The 23,121-nt window shown below is 34.2% G+C and overlaps 1 protein-coding gene across 18 annotated transcripts in view; it reads left to right on the plus strand.

Moving 5' to 3' along the window:
- The window catches only part of KCNMA1 (potassium large conductance calcium-activated channel, subfamily M, alpha member 1), a 447,141-nt gene that overhangs the window by 266,763 nt on the left and 157,257 nt on the right, over positions 1 to 23,121 (plus strand). For all 18 annotated transcript variants that reach the window (XM_010000727.1, XM_010000731.1, XM_010000726.1 and 15 more), the window contains exons 5-6: positions 1,899 to 2,010; positions 19,914 to 19,989. In XM_010000727.1, the coding sequence (XP_009999029.1) occupies positions 1,899 to 2,010; positions 19,914 to 19,989 (188 nt within the window). The remainder of the gene's footprint in view (positions 1 to 1,898; positions 2,011 to 19,913; positions 19,990 to 23,121) is intronic.

A 23,121-nucleotide genomic window follows, 5' to 3' on the forward strand; every position in this document is an offset into this window, starting at 1 on the left:
GTGGATCTGAGAATTGGAGCTATAATCAATGTGCTAGTTATATAATAAGCATCTCATAACTTTAGCTATTGTAGTGGTTTTCTGATAGTTATCTCCTATGAGGACTCACTGGCAAAGTATTTCAAGAAATACTTTAAAATCTCATCCTTCTCCATCTGTTCTCCCCAAAATGATGTTGCAATCAAGTAATGCAAATATTACCATACCTTCAGTTCTAGAAGATGTTTGTATTCAAACACACACATATTCATTTTTAAATTGTTGTTGGCAAGTATCCAACTATGTGAGAATTTATAAGGGAAGTCTGGAAACTGCAGATGAAGACTAAGCCCAAATTGCATGAGTTAGCACATTATCAAGTAATAGGGTCTGGCAGAGAGATGGCAAGTATGGAAGTAATCCTTTGGAAACGACAGAATTATGCTAGTGCTTCTAGAAGAATATATCTCTTCAAGCATGATAGGATTGCTTCTGTAGTGAAATGAGCTTTTATTAGTTAATAATTACCTATAATTAATAACTGTTAAATACTTCCACAGAAAAGTATGTGTGGTTTTTGTCTTCAACAGACTTTGTTTTCATTGTTGAATAACACACACTATCCCTTTGAAAGCCTAAAAGTTGTGTCCTATGGAAAGATAAAATGCTGACTAGAACATATATAACAGATTACGAAAATACTGATCTGATGTCTTAAAAAGCTACCAGTTCCAAACATTCTGACTGCTTCTACATTCAGCAAAAGGGAATTGAAACTTCTGCTGAAACTGGGTATTTTTCATCAGTTGCCGTGCTGGAGCATTGATACTGAGAAATACAGGCTAACAAAATGTCAATTTATTTTGGGTTTTGAGTCTTCTCTGAGGCAAATGCTGCACATGTTGTCTGTCTTGTTTTAAAGTATGATTTCAACATTCTTGACATCAGTAGAGTTCCCTTTCCAATTTTTTGTCTGGGCTTCCAACAAAGTTGGTATGCTCCATAAATGTTTTCGGTTAAAGTTTTAAAATAATTCTAAAGAAAGGAGATTAAGTGGATAAAAAAGAGAATGCAGATATTTGCCCTGGAGGAAAGACAAGGGATATTGTCTTTAATTCACTGTTTTGAAATACACTAGTCCAGGTTATAGGACAGATATGAGTAAAACAGCTCTGTTAAGTATCTTCCTGGTGCACTAAACTTTATTTCTATATTTTTATTTCACGTTTATATAAAGTATATGTTTTTAATTACCACTTAAATGTGTATGGTAGTTTGACCTTATTTAAGCACATAGATGAACAGGCAAGTTCAAACTATGATGTTCTTGGCATCTAAACTTGCCAATTTCCCTAGGTTGATTGCATAATCGGGTAAGAGAAATTACTTCATCCGTGGCACAATTTGAGGGACTGGAGACCTGCTGCAGTCCTGAATTATGCCTTGTAGGAGTCATTCTGGTGATTACCTCAGGATAGGATGAAATGGATGATAATGTAAACTATCATGCATTTGGAGACCTGTGAACAGCATTTCATGATGAGACTACTACCATCATTTTGGTGTGATTAAGCAAAAGTGATATACTTGGAAATATTTTATCCTTGCCAACACTTTTCTAAAATTACTGATGCATTGTTATTGAATGTGGATAAAATGTTTTTTAGCACAGCTTTTACAACTCATTATATAAAACATCTGTCTCTTAGTCAGACCTTTCTTTTTAGTCTCAATATGGTTATCATGCTATGCGCAATACAGACTTCTTCCCAGTGATACACGTAGTTACTTCTGGACTGACCTAAAACATCTTTACTTCTCTGCAAATTCTGGAGTGTAATGTTTTAGAATTGACAATATCGCACATACTACCATGAGCATTATCTGATTCTTTTATCTCTCCCCCTCTTTTTTTTCAGTTCATAGCAGCCAATGACAAGCTATGGTTTTGGCTTGAAGTTAACTCAGTAGTAGATTTCTTCACAGTCCCACCAGTGTTTGTGTCAGTGTATTTAAACAGAAGTTGGCTTGGTAAGTAAAATAATTTTTCCTTTTAATAACTATTATAAAAATACTGAAACTTTGCTCATTTTGATGGTGAATTTCTTCATCTTGTGGCATTGTGCAAGCAGAAGAATGTTACCCAGGTTGTTTTTGCAGTGAGTTGGCCATTTCAGCAGAAATGTCAGAAAAAAACACTTTTTTAATAAAATGGTGACTTTGATGTAATTGTCTCAGCTTACAACCTGAGTATGTGATCCAGACCATTCATTCACTGAACTGGATTGCCATGAATAATTATCAGCAATGAAATTAACACGAATTGTGAACCAAAAATGGCATACATTGTGAATTTTGTGTCTTTAGACAACATACGAAACCTCACAATTTGACGATCCCTTTCTCCAGAAACTCAGGCACTCATTGTCCCTGACAACTGAATAGTGGTCATCTTAAATGTTTCACATAGAAAGGAAAATAAAACAGAGGATATTTTATAGTTTTACAGTATTATCAACCTGATACAGAAGCACAAATATGCAAAAATTATTGATGAATTACTATTGTTTGAAGAGAGATTAATAAAATTCTAACTGTGTTAGAGTTCATACTATATTGATCTGTGGTTATTAGTCTGCCAAAGAAAACAGTAAAACAGCCAGAAAAGATCATTACAGATAACTGTCTTCATCACATATTTCTGTTATGTATGTAAAATGCAGTAATGCTTTCTGAAGGAGAAAATGTCCTGCAGTTTTACAGTAGAGTAGGAAATCTAATAGAAAAAGAAGGTATGTAAATTAAAAAAAGGCTTATGCTTAAAAGAAAATTACTGATTTCACTATATATAGCTCAATCCCAGATTCTTTTCATTATGCAAATGAAAGGGTTACATTTTCACACTTGAATGTGACATATCAGAGTTTCCCAGAACTTTGAAATAGTTGGAGATGCAGGCTATTTAAGAGCAAGAACTAGGATCATAGGATCCATATAAAAGGAATTTGAAATGAGAAAACAGCAAAACTGCAACATTTGAGAAAGAGGCAAAGAGATAATTATTTGAGATGAATACTCTTTGTGAAAGCGATTGCATAATTGACTGACCCATGGTGACACAGCAGTATAACTAACACCAATAGGAATAATGAAAGAGTTTGCCTATTCAGTAGTTTCTAGTGGATAGTTTTTTTCAATATTTCTGTCATTTTGCAGGCCAAATTAAGCATTTTACATATATTTATTGATAGGGTTTAAAGGATTTCCATCTCTTTTAATCATATCAAAATCACATCAGTGTCACTTTTTCTTGATTTCTTGTTTATAGTCTCTATTTTTATTTTTTTTTTAAACACAAAGTTCTTATTATGCAAATTTCTTTGGATAGCTTGGAAAGCCCTGCAACAAATTAGAATCTTTAGTTGTATTTAGTAATGATTTGCAAACATTCTACACACTACTTAAAACTGTTATTCCATCTTCTGTAATAGCGAAGATGTTTCAAATAACTGACATTTTGGCATGCACTTGTATGCTTCTGAAAAAGAAAATACTAATTGTAGGAGCAGACTATTGGAATAAATTGCCTTGACAGGATGCTATTGTTAAAGGAAGATTAAACATGTAAAATATGATCTTGGCTTCACAAGTACATGTGAATGAGGAGCAATCAACCTTAGAACTACAGTGATTTAAATAAAGCCTAGTGCATGCATTTGATAGTGTCTCATGTTGTTACATCATAGAAATTAAAGATAGGAAAGGTCTATTAAACTGTTTTATTTCTAGTAGATTCTACTATCAGGAAAGGTTGTTTCATCATCCTTCTTCCCTGATATTCCTATTAGTCTGTGCTGCTACTGAAGTTGTGCAATTTTTTTCAGAAAATAATTTGAGCTTTACAATGGGGAAGACAGACAACAGATGCAAACATAGACACGTGCACAGCATAGGGAACAAATATTTTTTTTGTGGTGATTAAGGCAGTTATGGAAAAGACAGGATCCTTTTTTTTCCAGTCCTTGCTTGAATTCTGTCCAGTTCCTGTTACGTACAGCACAAGTAATTTTGGATGGCGCTTGTGGTCTTAGTATCAATTCTTGGTCTGAGAGGACTGTTTCCAACATCTCTAGTAGACACTGAGCTATTTTTTTGAGTTGGAGAGCAAAATCAGTTTCCTTCTGTGGAAAGACAGAGATGGCTTTGGAGAAAAAACAGTGTCTCTTACTAAGATAGTTAAGTTGATGGTGTAAATACCCTCTGTGAAAAGAACATTTGTTTCAATACTCTGTAGACTGTTTTTACTTCTACAGAACATCTCAGCTTGAAAACATATTTGAAACTGCAGAATATTTTATTCCTTTTGTAACAATGTATGTTTTAGTGGAACTTAGAGCAGGGCATTAGTTCTACTGAGACAAAGTGCTCTGATAACTAAATTGTAGGGATACCAGCATAGGAGAAGAATTATGAGGTCCAAAACTTTATAATAATTTAATGCTTTCTTAGCATGCTAAATTTGCAATAATTTCAGATGATTTTGTTGGTTAAGTATTGTGCATTTCTGCCATCTGTTGGTGACAACTTTGGATACACATCCAAATTCTACAATATTTCTTACAAAGCAAGTGTATTTTATACAGCTTTAAAGCACTTTATGTTTTGTGTACACCATGTAAATGTCCATATGAAAAACATCTGCTGAAAAATATTAATATACCTTTGCAAGTTCTAAATATTATAACCACAAAAGAATATTGAGTTTGTCTCGTTGAAGGAAGGGTTATCTACATGGCTATCTTGGCAGGCAAGAAAAAAGCCATTATAGAATAAAAATGTAAGCTGTTTAAGTGAAAATACTGATTATATTTACTGTCCATGAAAAAGAAAAACAGAAGTCCAAAACAAAGTGTATATATATATGTATTTTACATTTAAAACAAACAAAAAAATTAAAAAATAAGGAAGAGTTTATGAACTATGTTAACCAACTACATACTGCATTGAAAATAAGAGACATTTTAATTATAGGTCTCTCAACACCTGGATATTATGTGAAAAAAAACCACAAAAAACACTCAAGATGTTTTCTTTTTACCCTAATTTTTATTATCAGTTTAATTACTTGCTGCCTGCTCTTTTGCTCTCCAGTGATTTTAATGGTCTTTCAGACTGTGATTAAGTCCCTTCTGCTTAAATGAAGACTACCCAAAATGTGCAGTTACGTCTTTAACAGAATGTGTAATAATGGTCTAAAAGAAGGAAGCTCCCTCAAACTGCTCAGGGAACCTGTAATTCAATTTTCCCATCTTCTAGCATTTGTATTCGTTTGCATGAGGGGCATTTAAAAATGGTCCTTGTAGTGTCCAAAAAGATCGTTGCATTATCATTACTCAGATGATTTCCAAATTTCCCTGAGCTACCTATAGGACCTAACTAACCTGCATGCTCTTCTGAATGGTAATGAGAGAATTTTTATTTTTTTAAAACTAATTTTTTCTTATCTTTAAAAGTCAGGTGAAAGACAGTTGAAAAGACTAGTTGAAAGTGTCATGTCTTCACTCAAAGATAATATGTTAACATGTATAGTACCTTCTAGACATTAAATGTATTCGTTATATATTATCCAGTAGATTTTTCCCCTGATACCTTCTTTCACTGATTTATTTGTAACTGTTTTTTTATACAGTGAATCTGAGTGTTGTTGCAGTGATTTTTCTCAAATTTGAATATTCAGTGCTTGTTGTTTACACTATTTCATACTTTATATGTAATATTATTCACATCTGCATAAGCCCCAAATCAGAAGTCCTTATACACAGAACATGGAAACATGGTACTTTTAACATAAGTTTTATGATTTCTGGTTACAGTTTATGAACGTTAGTTCATTTTGTATTTCTAAGCATCTAGCCTCTGTAACATAGCTTAAAGGATCTATTTTTGTCTTCTAAGCCCTGGACTAAAGGTACTGAGGTGTCCATGCAGCTCTCATTAATTCAGCACCAGTTGTCTCGTGTGCTCGGTGGTGCATGAGGACTGGTTTATGTGGAATTAATAAAACATGCATTATGCGGTTTAAGCAATTAAAAAAGCCAACAACTTAGCCATGTTCTTCCTGACCTTTTCACAAGACTGAATTAGCCATAAGCAAATCCTGTTGAGACTGATGCAAAGATAGTTGGGATCTCACTAGAAAGATTAGAAGTTAGAAATCCTGCATGAGACTTTAGGAAGTTTGTGTAGCTGCTTGTCTTACTGAATATCAGAGAGCTCTGAATGAACTTAAATACTGAACAGAGACTGGAGGTTATGGTAAACCAGATCATTCATATCCTTTTAATAATATTTGGGCAACTCATTTGCTTGACTTTACATATATGAATTTAAGAAAAGATGAGAGGATTGATTAAGATTTTCACTCTTCTAATTCCAAACTCAGAAGGGAAAAAACTTCATTAATATTTAGATGCACTGCTTGACCGTCACTTGATAGGCCAAAACCCTATTTGGATTAGGTAAGATTATTTCCTGTGCTTCTGTGCTTCAGGTATCAATATAAGCAAAATTCTGATGTTCCTGCTTGTGTGGCATATCAAAAGATAGATCTAGGTGGATAATAGTTTGTGAAAATGCTACATTCCTTCTCAGTCTGTTCCTTGATCTACTCTTCAATTTTTGCAATTTCAAGAATTTGACATAAAAAGTTAGGAGACATGCAGAGGAGGAAAACTTGGGATATGGAGATAAGTGTTCTTCCAGCTAAAGTGTTTAAGGCTCTTTCTGAGGTTTTGGGCTGAGGGATATTTATGCCATCTGGCAGAGTTTCATGCAACATTGACTTAAGTCAAGAAGGCAGTATCTTTCATAGTTTGCTACTTTTTCCTATAAATTTCACAAATGCCTAAGGTTCTCGAGTACTTCTGTTTATAGAGTCCGTGTATACATTATGCAGGACCTATTCTTCAATCAGTGCTGACCCCCAGTCATTTAGCATTCATTAACCTTGTTACCACATTCAGCAGTGCTCAGTATCATACTATCTCAAAGTCTAAATAATAAAATGATAAAATAAAACAGAACACAACAGAGAAAATCCGGTCCATAAATGGAAGGACATTTCTCTGCATCACAGAAATGTCATTGACTCCTTCATAACTACTTGCACTGCAGTAGTGTACCTGATGGATTGCCAGAAATTCTTTGCCAATACAGCTAATGATTTTCAGAGGGCAGTGCTTGCTCACTCTTTAGAAGTACATGCTTTTGGATATTTCTGCTGCTTTTTCCAGGGAACTTTTTAACACAGAGCAGTGTTCAATAAGCTGCTACTAAACTTCGGAGTGCACGTTTTTTCACTCACGCATTTAGCTTTAATTCTTTTTTTGTGTTTCCAAATTTTATAGACGCTTATGTTAGTTGTGGCACATTTTGCTCTAAATCTACATACTGTTCTTACTTCTCTGATTTGATACGTATAAACAGATATGAAGCCAAAGAATTTTCTTGGTATTTTAGATTCCAACTGTCTAAGCTTATCTTGTCTTAAAAATTGCACACACATTTGCCAGAAGTAGGCTTTCTTATGAAATTTCCCTAATTGCTATGTCAGGTCAGAAAACTGAAATACTAGAAGAGCAAACTATTTGACTTTATCAGCTCTTTTATTTGTTGCTTGTAAAATATGGCAGATAAAAGTAAAAAATAGAATTACTAAACTTTTAATTTAGAAATAGTATTTAAACTTAGAAAAATGAACTTTTCTACATAAGTAAAACTTCTAGTATATAAATATGTTTGGTGTTTTGTTTTTGTTTTGTTTTTTTTTTTCCTAAAGGTAGTTTCTTGTTTCAGTTGTAGATGGTAGATTTATAGATGTAGATTTATAGATGGTAATTATTTTGCTTTCTTTTTAAATCAGCTTCTATGAAGGAAGGTGCACAGGGACAAGTCCTAGTGCACAGCTTTTTCTTCAGCATTAGCCTGTATGGAGTGCTGGTTTTATTAGAGATAATAATATTGTAGCATCACTGGGGAGGCTTAGCTGAAAAGATCTAGCCATTTAGTATCTTGAGTGTTAAGTTCAATGTCAAGATACATTACACTCGGGTAGGGATATCTGGAGACAATAATCTGCATAATCAAAAAGAAAATGTTGTAGTCCCTCATAAGGAAAGATGACTGAGATAAAAATTGTTTAGTCTACTGTATTATGAGATTTCTGAAGTACTCAAAACTCTCCAGTGGTTGTTACTTCATTATCACCTAGTTACTTTGCTCCTCTGTATAAATTATCTGCCAGCTTTATTATCTTCCTAATTGCTGGTTATGTTTTTCTTTGATCAACCCCTTACTGTGTGGGACATTCTCCTTCAGAACTGTACAAATTTTTGTACACAGGTGTACACTGTGAGCTGATGTCAGAGTGAATATTACTTTCATATTTTTTCAGTTTTCTCACTTTTTAATTCTGATCTGGGATGCTTTTCTCTGAGGTGTATCAAGTGAGCCAGTAAAGTTCAAGGATGTAATGCCTTATCAGCCTTGTCAGAGAAGAAGAAAAAAACCCACAGTGGGTTAAATACAAAATCTTAATATTCTTTGAATGCAGTTAATTACTTTTTTTCTGTTTTCACAATTCAACTGTTGTGACCCTTTCCTATTCAACATCCAACTTCAGAGAATCATAGAATCATTTAGTTTGGAAAAGACCTTTAAGATCATCAAGTCTGACCACTAACCTAGCATTGCCAAGTCCACCACTAAACCACACATAAGCACCACATCTACACATCTTTTAAGTAGGGATGGTGACTCAACCACTTCCATGTGCAGCCTGGTCCAATGCTTGACAACCCTTTCAGTGAATAAATTTTTCCTGATATCCGGTTTAAATCTTCCCTAGCAGAACTTGAGGCCATTCTCTCTTTCTTACCAATTTTCTGTTACTTGAAAGCTGCTATAGGTTATAGATATACTATTTAGAAGTTCACTTTGTAAATTATATGCTTAAATTATTACTTAGGATATTTTTATTATTATGCATTAACATTTGTATTGTATATATATGGATTATATTTTTTTATAATTATTTAAAATTCTGATACTTATTATTAAAGCATAGTTAATGGAGTGTTCAGTAATGGCTAGATATGTGGTTAGGACAATGATGACTCTTAAGAAAAAGTTACTTTTATAGTGGTCAGTTGGCAGGCGATATAAATCATGATAGCCTGACAGTTAATAAACACTGAGTCTTTCTACATGTAAAATATTGCAAGGTAGAAATTCAAATGAGATGGGATAATTTGTAGTGTGTGATCCCAGCTTTTATTTTCTTTTAAATTCTGTATTAACACTGAATTTGTATTAATAGAAGCATGAAATTATTTGGGTTGGAAGTGACCTTAAAGATCATCTAGTTTCACCCACTCCTTGGCAGGGACACGAAGATAGATTCTTCTACATTGTTTCACTTTCTTTCCCATTGTGGGCAAAGTGTAGATGTCAGCATAAAAGCAGAGATATCTAGAAAAAAAGCCCCAAACATATTGTATAAAAACAAATAATCTGGATTCTATCCTGCTCACTCTTAACTTTGAAATTCATCAAAAGAAAATGATACTCAATTGCGTGCAAGGTGGAAATTATAAGAAATATGTTAGGAAATGATACATAGATTTGGAGGAATGGCATCTTAAGGAATTTTCTTTTCGAGGCACTGGTTCTAAGCTACTCTGATATTGCATAGAAATTTTCTGTATCTATTCTTAGTGATTTGGTAACATTGGCCTTCTAGTTCAAGCATTTGTGTGCACTCAAAACTCCCTGAGAATTTGCTTCTCCCTAAGGAGGTCACCGGCAGATTTTCTGTCTGAGTTGAATTTGAATAAAGGAGGTTTAAATGCTAGTCTGTTTCCTGGATTTAATCTTGCTTCAGCCTCAGTGCTGAATTGACACTTGTTTTCACAGTTTGTATTTAAGCATGATAAAATATTGAATAGGTGAAGATGACTTTTTAGTACAGGCATGAGGTGAAATAAGGGACACTAACCAGTGGTGTATGGACCTAAATGACATCTATATTTCTAAAAAGCAGTTGAAACACCATAATCTTTGATTTCTGTGAAATGTTATGCCTAAATTCCTAATTCAACAGCTGGTTTGAAGTATTATTTTGTTGTTACAAATTTAAACTACGGTAAAGAATCATTCTCATCATGTCTCTTGGCCTGGCATAAATATTTTATGAAGTTGGATACCCATCTGGTCAGAAAATTGAGTTATTTCTTTTCCACCGGGATCATAACAACATAGACTTCTGTGATGTATCATTTTCATAACTGATTTTTCATAATTAATATATATGCATATAGCTGCTCACATCTATCCTTTAAATATTTGCATTATGCAATACAAAGGCTAAAGAAAGTTCAGTGGCTAAGATAGATGACATCATACCAGTTGATTAGAACTGAAATAGTTGACTCCTCTTCAAGTCTTATTTCACAGTGTGCTTATTGTTTCTCTGGTGGTTACAACCTGTGCCTTGTGACTCACAGGAGCAAAGACGGGCAGAATTGCAAGTCTTTTTTTAAACCAGTGTCCTGCAGCATGAGTCAGGCTTGAGATCTGGCCTTTGTCCTTCCTTTGCCTTTGTTCTTATAATTTGTCCTACCCCATGGTTACAGCCTCTCAGAATAGTATATTCCTGATTTTCGTGCAATTTGTTCCTGATGAATGCCAGGGAAAATTATACAAGATGCAAACTTGTCATTCTTCAGGAAGTGAAACTGCTTTATATTGAGTTGTATTAAGTGCTTTGAAAAAGAAACCCCAAGTTCCCAGCTTTTCACTTCTCTGCAAGGTTAGCTTACTGAGGTGTAACCTCTTATTTCAAGGCTCATCTTGATTTTAGTAGCATCATCAGTAAAGTGTCCCATTATTGTCCAGAAATCAAGGAATTAAAAAAGGCATATTTTGCATGCTTCTTGAATATGGACTCAATATCTAGAGAAGATTACATAACTGTAAGTTAAAAATAGAAAAATGAGAGATTGATAAATTCCATTTCTCCCTAGCTGTTTTCCATTATCTAAGTATTAATAGTATCCTTCCCATAATGCTTGCAACTTCTTGTTTAAAAAATGTTTAAGACAAAATTGTTAAAAGAAAAATAAATAACACCACCATCAGTTTGGTGGGGTAATACTTTCTTTATAAAATATGATGCTGACTGGGTGTTCCTCACATCTCTTATGGAACATGACGTAGTCATTGCCTGAAGTGGTATAAAGCAGCAGAATTGATGTTTACATATATAGTGACTTTTTTTGTTATTGCTCATGCTACACTTTCTGAAAATGGTTTAATAGCTGTAATGCAACTACATGCATTACTTCAGGAACTTAATTTTGCATTGTAAATTTAAGTTCTAAGTTAGTGAGATTTATGTGTGTTAAGTGCTTGGCAGAACGGACATGAGATTGTTCTGGTTTTGTCATAAGTCACAGACAATGCTACAAAGCTGTAGCAAAAAGTAGCTCTTGGCCATCCAGTGAATTTTTTTTTATTTGTATTAATAATGCTTTTACCCTTTTTGAAATGGGACCAATTAAAATTTTAAGGGTCATTTCTTGTACAACAGTGCCTTAGACATGGTAGTTTCAGAAGTAGCAACTTGAAAGATACATGGGGAACATTCTGTGTTGCCTTACTGTAAAATAAATTTAAAAGAAATGTTGATGGAAAAAATGGTCACTGCATATAGCAAGAAAAGTTATTTTTTCTCTACAGCAGGTTTCCCTGTGTTTCATGGTTTTTTTTTTAGATTGTGCTTTTGGTGACAACTGTAAACACATAGTATTCTACAAAAACACAGAAAAGCAGTCATCCCTGTCTAACCTGTGCTGTAGAGGAGAAAATTTGATACCCGCTTCTACCCAGTACATCACAGAATCATAGATTTGTCACAGTTGGAAAAGACCCCTAAGATCACCAATTCCAGCTGTCCACCCACGGGAAAAGAACATTAACTGTCTATGCCAAAGATGTGTTCTTCCCTTCCAGTCTTGTAATATGGTATAGCATGCACCTAGATCCTGCATAGCCAAAGGTAAAGCAGAGCTCAGCTGCTGAGAATTCTTGTTTTCTTCTCCTGCATATTTAGATTAATACTTTCACATTTGGATGGACTTTGAAAGCAAGTTGTAATTTTATGGTAGCAGTGCCTCCATAACTATATCAATCCATTTTTATGGTATATTAAGGGAGGGTCACAAAGTGATATGCTCTAAGGTTGCACTTCTGTGGAAAATATGGAAAACTTAAGTCATAACATACTTTAAGTGGCTTGGGTTCACTGAAGGTGTAATAGGTTTTAACAAGTCATCCTAGGACTCTTTAGAACAGAATAACTGTGGATTAGTTTGCAGTAAATACTTCGGAGCAGATTGCACGCATCTCCTGTGTTTCTGATAACACAGAATTTTAGCGGTTCTAAGTCTGCCTCAGACTGGGATATTGTCAACTTTATCCTTCAGAGGGATAGGAAAAAGTAGAGAAACACTGGAAACTGCCATTTGCCAAATGAAATCATCTTCATCTGCTTAATTGGACTTCAGACTTTCACTCAGGTGCTCATCTGAGCTAAATGATGGGATATCTAAAAGGTAGTTCTCTTGACAATTGAAGAAAAAACCTACAGAGAACAATTTTCTGTAATTAATTTAAAATCTAATATGAAAAATTTGACCATGTAATGGGTAGATAAGGTAGGTGATAGAGAACTGTTCTCTCACTGGAAGCAACAAGCTGTCTTGCATGATCAGATTGTAGAACAAAATGCTAAAAAAAACATTCCATTGGAAAGCTAAAACTTCTGCACAGGAAAGTAATACAAACATCTTTGTGTGACGCTGTCTATGATGCTGAATTGTGCTTCTCAGCACAATATGTGCTCATCCTGCTGATGCTGAAATTTAGATTTTAACTTGTTGAACCAATTTATTTAGGTTTATTTCCAATTGTCAATTAATGTTTTAAGATTTTGATGTATGCAGCAGATTTAGAAGTGCACTCACAGAAAAAGGGAGAAAGCTGATAAAATCTGGCTCAGCCAGGGAGCTGAGAGGGTTAAAGGAATTCTGTCAATTACTAAAGCCACAATATAGATGATGTAAACTAAGCAGATTGGCTTTTGCTATATATTACTTGGGTATTGTTTCCTTTAGAGATGTTCTAGGTTCACAAGCTAGATTATGTACCAAAACTTTTGCTATACGGAGTACAAAGTACACTTGTGCTAAGTTCACGATTGGATAAAAACAAGAATATAGTACTATTCAAGATTAAATACAAAAAGAGAGAAAAATAGTATGCATTATATGGTAAAAAGCAAGTAGGAAGGAGTCAGGTGCTTACAGATATATATATATATACGTCTGCATGCGCACGTGTAGAATCAAAAATATTCCTGCTAGACTCAGTGGAACTTTGGTAAAGTGACCAGTGAGAACATGACCAGGTTTTTTTTCAGAACATAGTGTAAAGGAGTCACGGAAGTGGTTTGCCTGTGATTCATTCACTGCATATTACTTATAATTTGAAAATTGTGTGTACTGTTCTCACCATTTCTGTAGTTGACGTGGCATCTCAATAACATTTCCAAAATGCTTTGAGATCCTGTGCATTTTCTATGAGGACACGGTAAAGTCTATTTTTGTGTCTGCTTTGCATTGTACTCCAGATGGGATTGCTCTATTTTTGTCATAGACATGTTCATATCTCCTCTAAGGATGAAAAGTAGGAATGATATGCATATTCCTTGAAATAAAGATAGCTTTTCACAGTGAAGTTTGTGTTATGCTGAAAGCAGGAAAATTGACTAAGAAAGCATATAACATCATGGAAGGTAATACCTCACTGACTGAGCAAAAATTGAATTTTGTGAATATTCACAGACCAAGCCTGCTTGAGAGGACTAATGTTCTCTATTCTTTGTACTGTTGCATGATGGCTAAATTGTTGTGTTTTGTTTTTCATTCAGTAATACAGCTGTCATGAACTGGGATTAGATGAAGGGTTGTTGTGCTTGGGTTTTTTTTTTATTTCATCTAGGATAAATCCTGTAAGATTTAGATGATTATGTGACCTCTGCCTTTTACATACTAGCTTTAATTGAAAGACAGATATGTAAAGAGCCAAAGACAATAATATACAGTAAACAATTCCCTTTGTGTACATGAACTACAACGATATTCTTTATGAGAGTACCTGCTCGTTCCAAGTGAACAGCATCACATTTGTGTGTTTTGGATCCATGGGTGTGGTTCTTTGGTGTATCTGAAAGAAGCTTATGTGGTAATATCCGGATAGAAGATGGCTTTTAAGCTCTAGTACATCATGGATCAGAGGAGCATCTGCACTGTTTGCCTGCGTCTGTGATTTGTTTTGTTCACTCAGTTTGTGATAGTCTGTTTCGTGAGACTGAGTTTTATATTTGAATTAATTCTGCTTGTTTCATGCTAACAGAAATGGACTAGATTATACTGAATTATCTTTTGGTAACAACGTGTAAAGGTGAACTTTGCATTATCCTGTGTCCACTTAAATAAATCTGCTTCCAAAGAGAACTCTGAACTGTCTCTCCGTGTTGATACTGAATTAGCAAAAAGAAGGGTAAATATATGACTGCCTTCGCTATTAGTGGATGCTGTGACTGAAGACTGGAAAACTTATGTGCAGTGCTCCTGCAACTGAAGATACGTAGTAATGATTTCCAGCAAGATTTTAGTCTATTCAAACCCTTCGGGGGGCATACGTACAGAAACTTACAAAAGTACTAGGAGGCGTAAAAAATCTCTTGGAGAATTGTTCCAAAATGGATATCGTGTCAAAGTGGGACATAATAGCCCTGAAAAGGAAGAGCAACAAACTTTTCGAAACTCCTTGGTGTCTTGTTATAGGGTTGGCTCGTATTGGGGTAAGGTGCAACTCTAAAATTTTTGTTCAGAACTGTACTTTGTGATTCTGTCTCTGGTGCTAGTGTTATTCTTTTCTAAAAGGTGTTGTATTTAATTTTGCCACTTCAAAATAATGCTAGAATATTTAATTTGCTTTATAGGAAAAATTCCTTTCCAAACTCACATGCTGTAATGTGCCCCAATCTTCAGTACCCCATCAAAGGTGTTCAATATTCACCAGGTAATAATTTTTATTGAAGGATGGAATGTGGTAATCTGCAATGGTGGAGTTATTAAGAATTTCTTTTTAGATCCACTGTTACTATTTTGAATTTCAAAAATGTGCAGCAGAGAGCTTTATCAACAAGTTTGAAAAGAATTAGTAAACAAATTATGTAGATTCTGAACTTGATGCAGTTTTACTGTCCTGGTTCATAGGATATTGTTCTTTTTTCATGCTGTATGCTGTTTTCCTTGCTTGTACACTTGCATAAGAGAGGCAAGGAAGTGTATAAAAATATTTTGGCTGTGTTGCATCCAAGGAATGGCAGATTATTTTCGTCCCATGTTATTTCTTGTATCATTCTTTGAACTTTAATTTTCAGACTGAGCTACAGGGCATGGCTTCACAGATTGCTTTCTTTAATTGTGTGAAGGCTGTTGTGTGAATTCAAGATAAGATTATTTTGCATCCTAAAATTTTCCCCCTTGTTATATGCGTCTCAGAAAAGATTCAGATATCATAAATATGGATTCTGGTTTTTTCAGTCTTCATTAAACCATATGGTCAAATATAGAGGTAGCCATTCATAGGGTCTGGTGAATGGGTGAATGGTTTGTCAGGGGAAAAAAAAAAAAAAAGATACACAGAATTTCTGTGGATTGAATCCTTATATCAATGTTTGGGATTTGCTATTGACAGGAAAAGCAACATATGGAAATAAGAAAGGGGCTGTGTCTCAGTGATGAGAAATAATACAATGCTTGATGGTGTTTTGGTAGATTGACCTCTCCTTTAAAGACAAGAAAGTTTAGTTATAGTGATTGCCTCCTCTTCCCTATTGTAGATTTAAAATTGTATTTATTTTTTTTTTTGAGGTTTATAATTTATGGGTAATCCTAATGCTGTAGATTAATCCAGTGGAAAGCATCAGTTCAGCCGACAGACTGCAAACCTGTCTGACAGACAGGAAAATACCATATTGTGGCACCTTTAAGAATGTAAAATAAAATAAGGCTTAAAATAACATGGTTTGTTTTGCTGCAATCTCTATAGATAAAATAATTTTCTACTGTAATTGCATTTCTACTGGCACATGGCCATGTTTATATCACCATTCTGGTTTAAAACTTTCATTCCTCTAGCTCCTTAATAAAGAGTCAAAATGTGATAGCTGGAGAGTATTTGCAACTCACAGAACTGAAAAACTATGTAGTAAAATGAATAAAAATACTGTTGTATTCTAGATCTACCCCAGTACTTTAACAGAGCATATTGTTTCCTTTTGCACAGATAATTGATTTCTCTAATATTTAAGATTGATTTAAGTTTTTTGAGGGGTATTTGGCCTCTCTTAGTAACCCCTCAAAATTGGCCTGAAAGATATGGATATGTCAATGTTTCATATCTAAATACAGGGTATTGAATTTTAGGAGATAGGCATCTCTGGGAGTCAGAAGTGGTTGTTGGCTTTTTTTTTATTATGTAGTGTTGTTTTAGTTGGCTATTGTGTGAATAGTGCTGGGGAGTCAACACTATAGGCATAGTGGGTTTCACTTGCTAACACTGAACTAATTGCTGCTGATGTGCTCAGCCCCTGAGAGCAAGATACCATGAGTACCTGGAAAGAAGGTTACCCTAACCTATCAGCTCTACCATTGTCTATTCCTCTTTTGTGTTTTGTTCACATCACTTTCTGAGCTCTTTTTTACAGTGTTCTGGATCTTAAGAATATTTCTGATTTTATTCTTTAAACAGGCTTCTACCCTGTTCAACTGTAAGCCTTTTGGCCCTATTTACAAACTTTGTGCCTTTCTCACCATGGTTTATACTAAGAATGCTGTTTGCATGCTTGTTTCCTTCTGACCCAGGTTCTCCTTGACTGTAACATGAGACAACGTCAAATGGATTTTAAAGCCATCAGTTGGCTAGATTTTCTACTGAAGGGGATTATAAAGCTCAGAAGTGAACCAGTAGATTAATTACTAAATCAAATACCCTAACACTGTGACACTGAGGCAGACTGTACTTGTTCAGCACCTGGTCAGGAACGGTTGACTGTCAGGGAAAAAAAAAGTGCTCCTGCAGTGTTCATTTTGCTAATGATATTTATGTGAGGTGATGTCTACGTAGCCAGAAAGAATATTATATTCCAAAGAGTTTTTAATTAAAAATACCTTTAGATGTCCTTTGAAGCAAAACCGAGAATGTAATTTTAATGGGCTTTGGAAATACTTGAAATACATAATATTTATAGGCTTTAAAGGTATATAGTCACAAAGAGAATCTTAATTTCTATACGTATTAATTTATCAGAGCACTTTTTTGACTAATATAGAATATATTTTACAATAAATACAAAAATTCAATATTTCTAACATGACTCATATTTCTACAAAAGCTAATTAAATATTTTATGTAGAGAGTCTGCCTTTTCTTGGTGCCTTTTAATAGAGCTTATGCCTTGTCATGTGTGATACTATGAACATAGAAAGAGATTTTTATTAAATACAACTTTCTTGCTAGGATGGTGGAACTCAGATTATTTACAAGATAGTAAGTATAGAAAATAATTTAAAATAGCATACAGGAACTTAATAACAGAACTGATTTTGTCTTGAAAGGAGTAGTATACTTTAATGAATTTGGCATAATCACAGGGGCAACTACTATTTTCATTTCATTTTTGTTCTTCATATTTGAACCACACAAAACAGGTAATAACTGAGGTTTCTGAAGATCAAAATTTGATCCTTTCCATGTCATAATTCCTTTAGCTATAAAACACAGACCCGCAAGCGCCATCCTAGACAAGATACAGAGGTTACAAGGTGATTGTAAACTCTTACAAGGTTTTTGGTTTGTTTGTTTTTAAATCCATAATGATTTTCTTCTTCCACAAAAACTACATTGAAGCCATAGTCTTTTTGTTCTATCATTTGATGTCTCAGCAACTAAAATTTGTGTTAGGTGTTGGTAGCGTTTGGAGATAGAAATTTCATGGTTAACTTTCATGTTTCTCAGGCTTCTTTTTGGAGCATTTTAATAGGTAATTGACCATTTAATTAACTTCATATGCAATGCAAAGCATTTGAAAGGAAGCGTTTTTCTCCCAACAGGCACTTTTTCAAAAAGTCTAGAAGTGAGGGAGATAGGTGGGTGGAACAGAGCTGAGGAAGTTTAGGGTTGCTAGTAAAGGTGCTCTTCATCCCTGTCCAGCCATATCTCTTTGGATAGAAGTAGGAACTGTGGGAACTACTGCAAGTGGGGCAGATGGACATGACTCTCACAGTTTCAATACTATGATCCAAACTGATAATATAATACAGACTTTTGTCTAGATCTCCACATTCAGTTTTCAATTATAAAGAATCTGCAGAGTTCCCTGCAGTAAGTAATTAGAAAGAAACTTAATAGCCACGTAATACACAGGCAGAAGTGATTTTCTACTCTGTTATATGTGCCTTAGTAAGGCTACTTAATAAGGCTACTTACCAGTCTTTCACAAGAGTAAAAATTTTATTGCACAGCTTTCCAAGAGTACTGCAGAAATAAAGCCATGATTTCAAGACTTTGCCACATGCATCTTTGCTCTTGAGGCGATCATCTTGTCTCTACTGAGATGATGAAGGTTGTGACCAGGTTTATATTTTTTCCAGGACCTGTCTTTCCTTAAGTTTATAGAAATAAATAAGTGTTTTATAGCACTGGAAGTGGTTAAAATAAATGTCAGTAAAGGGTAAGTATTAGAAGAACCTAGACCAAACTGTAATACTCACAATACCACATTACACAACTTTTATGTAACTCTTGGCTGTACTGTCCAATAAAAATTATCCTCAAAGCCTTATTTTAGTTTTATAAGCTGTGCATGTATATAATACACAATGTACTTTTATATGCCAAAGAACTGCAACCACGTTATTTATTATCACCATAAGGCTCTCTTAATAATTTAAGCTCTTAATCTTCTGTAGTATGTTCTCTTGCCACACTGTATATCTCACTGGTTTTGCAGTTGTCTGGGCATTACTATTCATGCAACCTGATTTCAACACAAAAATGCTATTTCTTTGTAAATATAATTGCTTATTTAATGGTCAGTGTAATTTATTCCTATAGTTATAGTCTGATGGAAAGAGTTTTATCAGATTTGTTGATTCTAAGAGAGAATGTGTCATACCTCTGTTCTCCTGCTAGAGTTTTTGGAAATTAGGGTAGAGATAAGGAGCATTATTAAAATAAAATATTTTACGTCATTAAGATTTAACAATTTAATCAGGCATATACACAGTCTCTTCTATCCAGGTTATCATATCTCTTGCCCATAATCTCATTTCTCACTAAGCAATATGGGAGCTTGGAGGACTGACTTTCAGATCCCCATGTGTCTCTGACAGCCTGGAAGAGAAGGATGTGCACTAAAACTACCAACAGAACCCTAGTGATGTTTTTTTCCCCTTAGCTTTCAGCCTGTATGTGTCCTCCCATGGCTTCCTATGTAAACTAAGGCTTTCTGGTAGGATATGTCAGCTATTAATAAAGTGTAAAACAATTTGAAAAAGACGTGGTAAGGAACTTGGAACCCTTAAATATGGAAGAACATTTCAAAGGTATTTGGTATTTTGTATGCTACCTATGTTGATTTCATTGATCATTGTCATTGTAAATGAAATGAAATGTTGTTATATTTTGAATTATCCTTTACTGGAGGGCTTTTTTTTTTTTTTTTTTTTCTCTCATTACTGCAGGTTTAAGATTTTTAAGAGCCCTTAGACTGATACAGTTTTCAGAAATTTTGCAGTTTCTGAATATCCTTAAAACAAGGTAAGACCTTTTCTTACATATTGTGTTAGTTACATTGTTGACAGAACATAGGTTTGTGGTCCTAGTAATGTTATTTTTATATTATGGAAAAAAAAAACTTGTTATTTGCACTTTAAGCCTTTTTCTGATGATAGATGATTTATCAGTGTTAGCATCTTTTGACATGTGAACAGTAGAAAATTTTATTTGATGTGTTGCTACATTTGAAATATCTGAGCAAGAATGAGTGCTGATAAATTAAAATCAAAGAATTACAGAACTGTTTACTGACTAAATATTGCTTCTTTGCACATAATCAGTCCACATTCTGCTGCCCTGGAAAAACAGAAACTGCAATTTATTCGACAGAATACAACTAAAAAGTATTTTGAAAAATCAACATCATGGCTCTCATTTAGTTTTTTCTTGACTGAGCATCCTTCTTCACATCAAAAACTTTTTTAAAAAAATATTTTTAGACTCAGCTCTTTTTTTATTGTGTTCATTGTCATTAGCATTTCTTTCAAAGAATATTTAAAATAGACCAATTAACCCCCTGGCTTTCACTGGTGCTGCAGACTATTAATACATGAAAGTTGTGCAGAAGAAGCAAAACTTTGAACAAAAGATCACTTCGAAGGAAAAAGAAGAAAGAACCTTCCCATTCCTCACATTTGAAGATGCATTGCCTTTCATCATTCCGTAACATGCCCCAGGTTAAATACTGAGTCAGCTTCCAATAATTACTGTAAACTGAGTCCCATTCTGAAATCCTATGCTCTCTCCACCAGTTGCTGATGAAAGTGTGAAGGCTTTATATGCAAGTGAACTAATTTGCTTGCTGTATTATTAATTAGTATTGATAGATGCTTGAGATTAGTACACAGTCATACTAAACAGCTGTTTCTTCAACCCTTAACCTTGAAAATATTCTCTTTGCTGTAAAAGTCTTAGACTCTCAGTCTTGACCTGTGTTACTGTAAGGAATCCAGTCCTTGCCAATTAAAGAGGTCAAAGAATGTGCAGTGAATATGTAGTACAGTAGCTTAGAGTGCTACCAGTATAGTAGGGAAAAGAGAGTAATTTGTGCAGGAGCTCAGAATATGCCATGAGTTTGTATGTAACACATAGAACATCACCAAAAGAAATGGCAGTCAGCTGAAAAGTCCCAAAAATTCAAAGGATTTTGGATAAAAGCTAAAAGCCTCTTCCAGAGTAGTGGATTTGTAAACTACCAGATCCATAAAAGAAGGCATACTGCATTAAGCAGTTTCAGTGTATTTAGAGTTGAATTATTCAAGATTGATCTATTCATTTAAATAGTGTTTTTCTGTTGCTAAATTTACTATTAGGTTGGATACCAACTTCTCTGTGATTATTTATATCCAAGTATCTGTAAAATCAAAATTTTGATTCTTAGCCTGTAAAGCAGAGCTTCTTTATGTTGACTGTTTTTGACTAGAGACATTTCAGTGTGCTAGGCATTAATAAAAAGTAACTACTGACAAGACGAGAAACTGATATGGTATAAAGAGCACTGCTGCGTTTTAATATTTGGAGCAATTAGACAAGAAAATACGTCCTTCTTTTCCTTTTTCTCCCAGTAAACAAAAAGTTTTACTCTAACCTGTAAATTAAAATTACTCCTGGAATTAGTAACTGAGATGCAAGGATTAAAGGAGCATATATTATTCACTTAGTAGGCAGAAAAGCCATACCAAACCCTGGAATCTGAAGGAAGAAGCTAAGCAATGCAAAAAAAGAGAGGCACCGAGAAGACTAATAATGTAGTGTGAGAATGTTAGCTAATTATTAGAATATCTGGAAAATCATTAGTTATATTTGAAAAGAACCTGTAAGGCAAAACAAAATATTTCTGCGACATATTAAAATACCATATTCGACCAAGGATCAATTTGTTTTGCTAATTTGAAATTAAATGTGTTTTATTCAATATTTTTTTTTTGTTCCTATGTTTTATGAAATAGAATTAGTTGCGTGATGTTCAGTTGAAAATGTCTGTCCTTCAGTTCACAGCATTCTAGTATTTTTCAACAGAACTACAGAGGCTTAGGTAGGACTCACAGTAAAGGATTTTGCACAGATGTTGGGAAGAGCTTAAAAAGCAGGAAAATGTTTCTGACTAATCCTTCATCTATTTTTAGACTGTGGCAGAAACTCATAGAGGAGAGATACAGTGCAATATTTAATAAATCTGCAAAAATAAAACATACCAAGCAAGTAATGTAAATAGGTATTTTTTATGACTGCTATATTACAGAAATATGTGGAGACCAACTGACACATTATTGCATCAAGATCCCATCCTGTTCAAAGTGCAGGGGGGTGATGTCTAGCCTTTCATAATGGAGCTTTGCATCCATATGATTTCTACGATTTTGTTCAATCTAGGAAAATGGTTTTTAGGGTCCTGTGCTATAACTGAATGTTATCACCAACAAAATATGAGCCTTAATCAACCATACCTTAAGGAAGGGAGAAATAGGGGGTATGTGTTGATGTATGTGAATGCTAATTAATTGCAGAACTGCTAGTATATTGTGTTATTTTTGAGCACGGTATTCATTACGGCATCTGTCATATTACTCAACTGAATTTTTCTCCTATCCTAGTTCCCACAGTTACTCACTTCATTAACTATATAACTCTAAAAGTATTGTTAATTAAAATGATCTCATTGATTTTCCAGGTTTATTTCTCAACTTTGTTTAGAAAATAATGCATTTTAATTCTCCTTAAAGTAGTTGTAAACAGAAATACTTATTAATTCTAGGGCAAAACAACTATTTTTAACATTGACAATGTAATTTCCTGGTTTCTGTTCCTTCTGGAATGTATTGCTATTAGTAGGAATATGGAATTTGTAATGCATTGCTGTTATTGCTGTTGTCAGGAATAATAGGGATTTTTCTGCTTCATTTTTCTTTCTTATAAATGTTTTCAAAAACAAAGGGGAGCTATTTCAAATACAATTCCATGAACAGGTCAGATTGTTTAGACATAGTAACACATGGACTTCAGTTCCTTATGTATTTGTTGACTATTCTTTTGAAATCATAGTGTTTTTTGTAAGGAGAGAGGAAACAAGCTTTATGTATTTCTTCCACAAACTGAAATACAGTATTTTCCTGC

Source organism: Chaetura pelagica, unplaced genomic scaffold, assembly GCF_000747805.2.
Source record: "Chaetura pelagica isolate M959 unplaced genomic scaffold, ChaPel_1.0 scaffold166, whole genome shotgun sequence".
NCBI classification, from domain to species: domain Eukaryota; kingdom Metazoa; phylum Chordata; class Aves; order Apodiformes; family Apodidae; genus Chaetura; species Chaetura pelagica.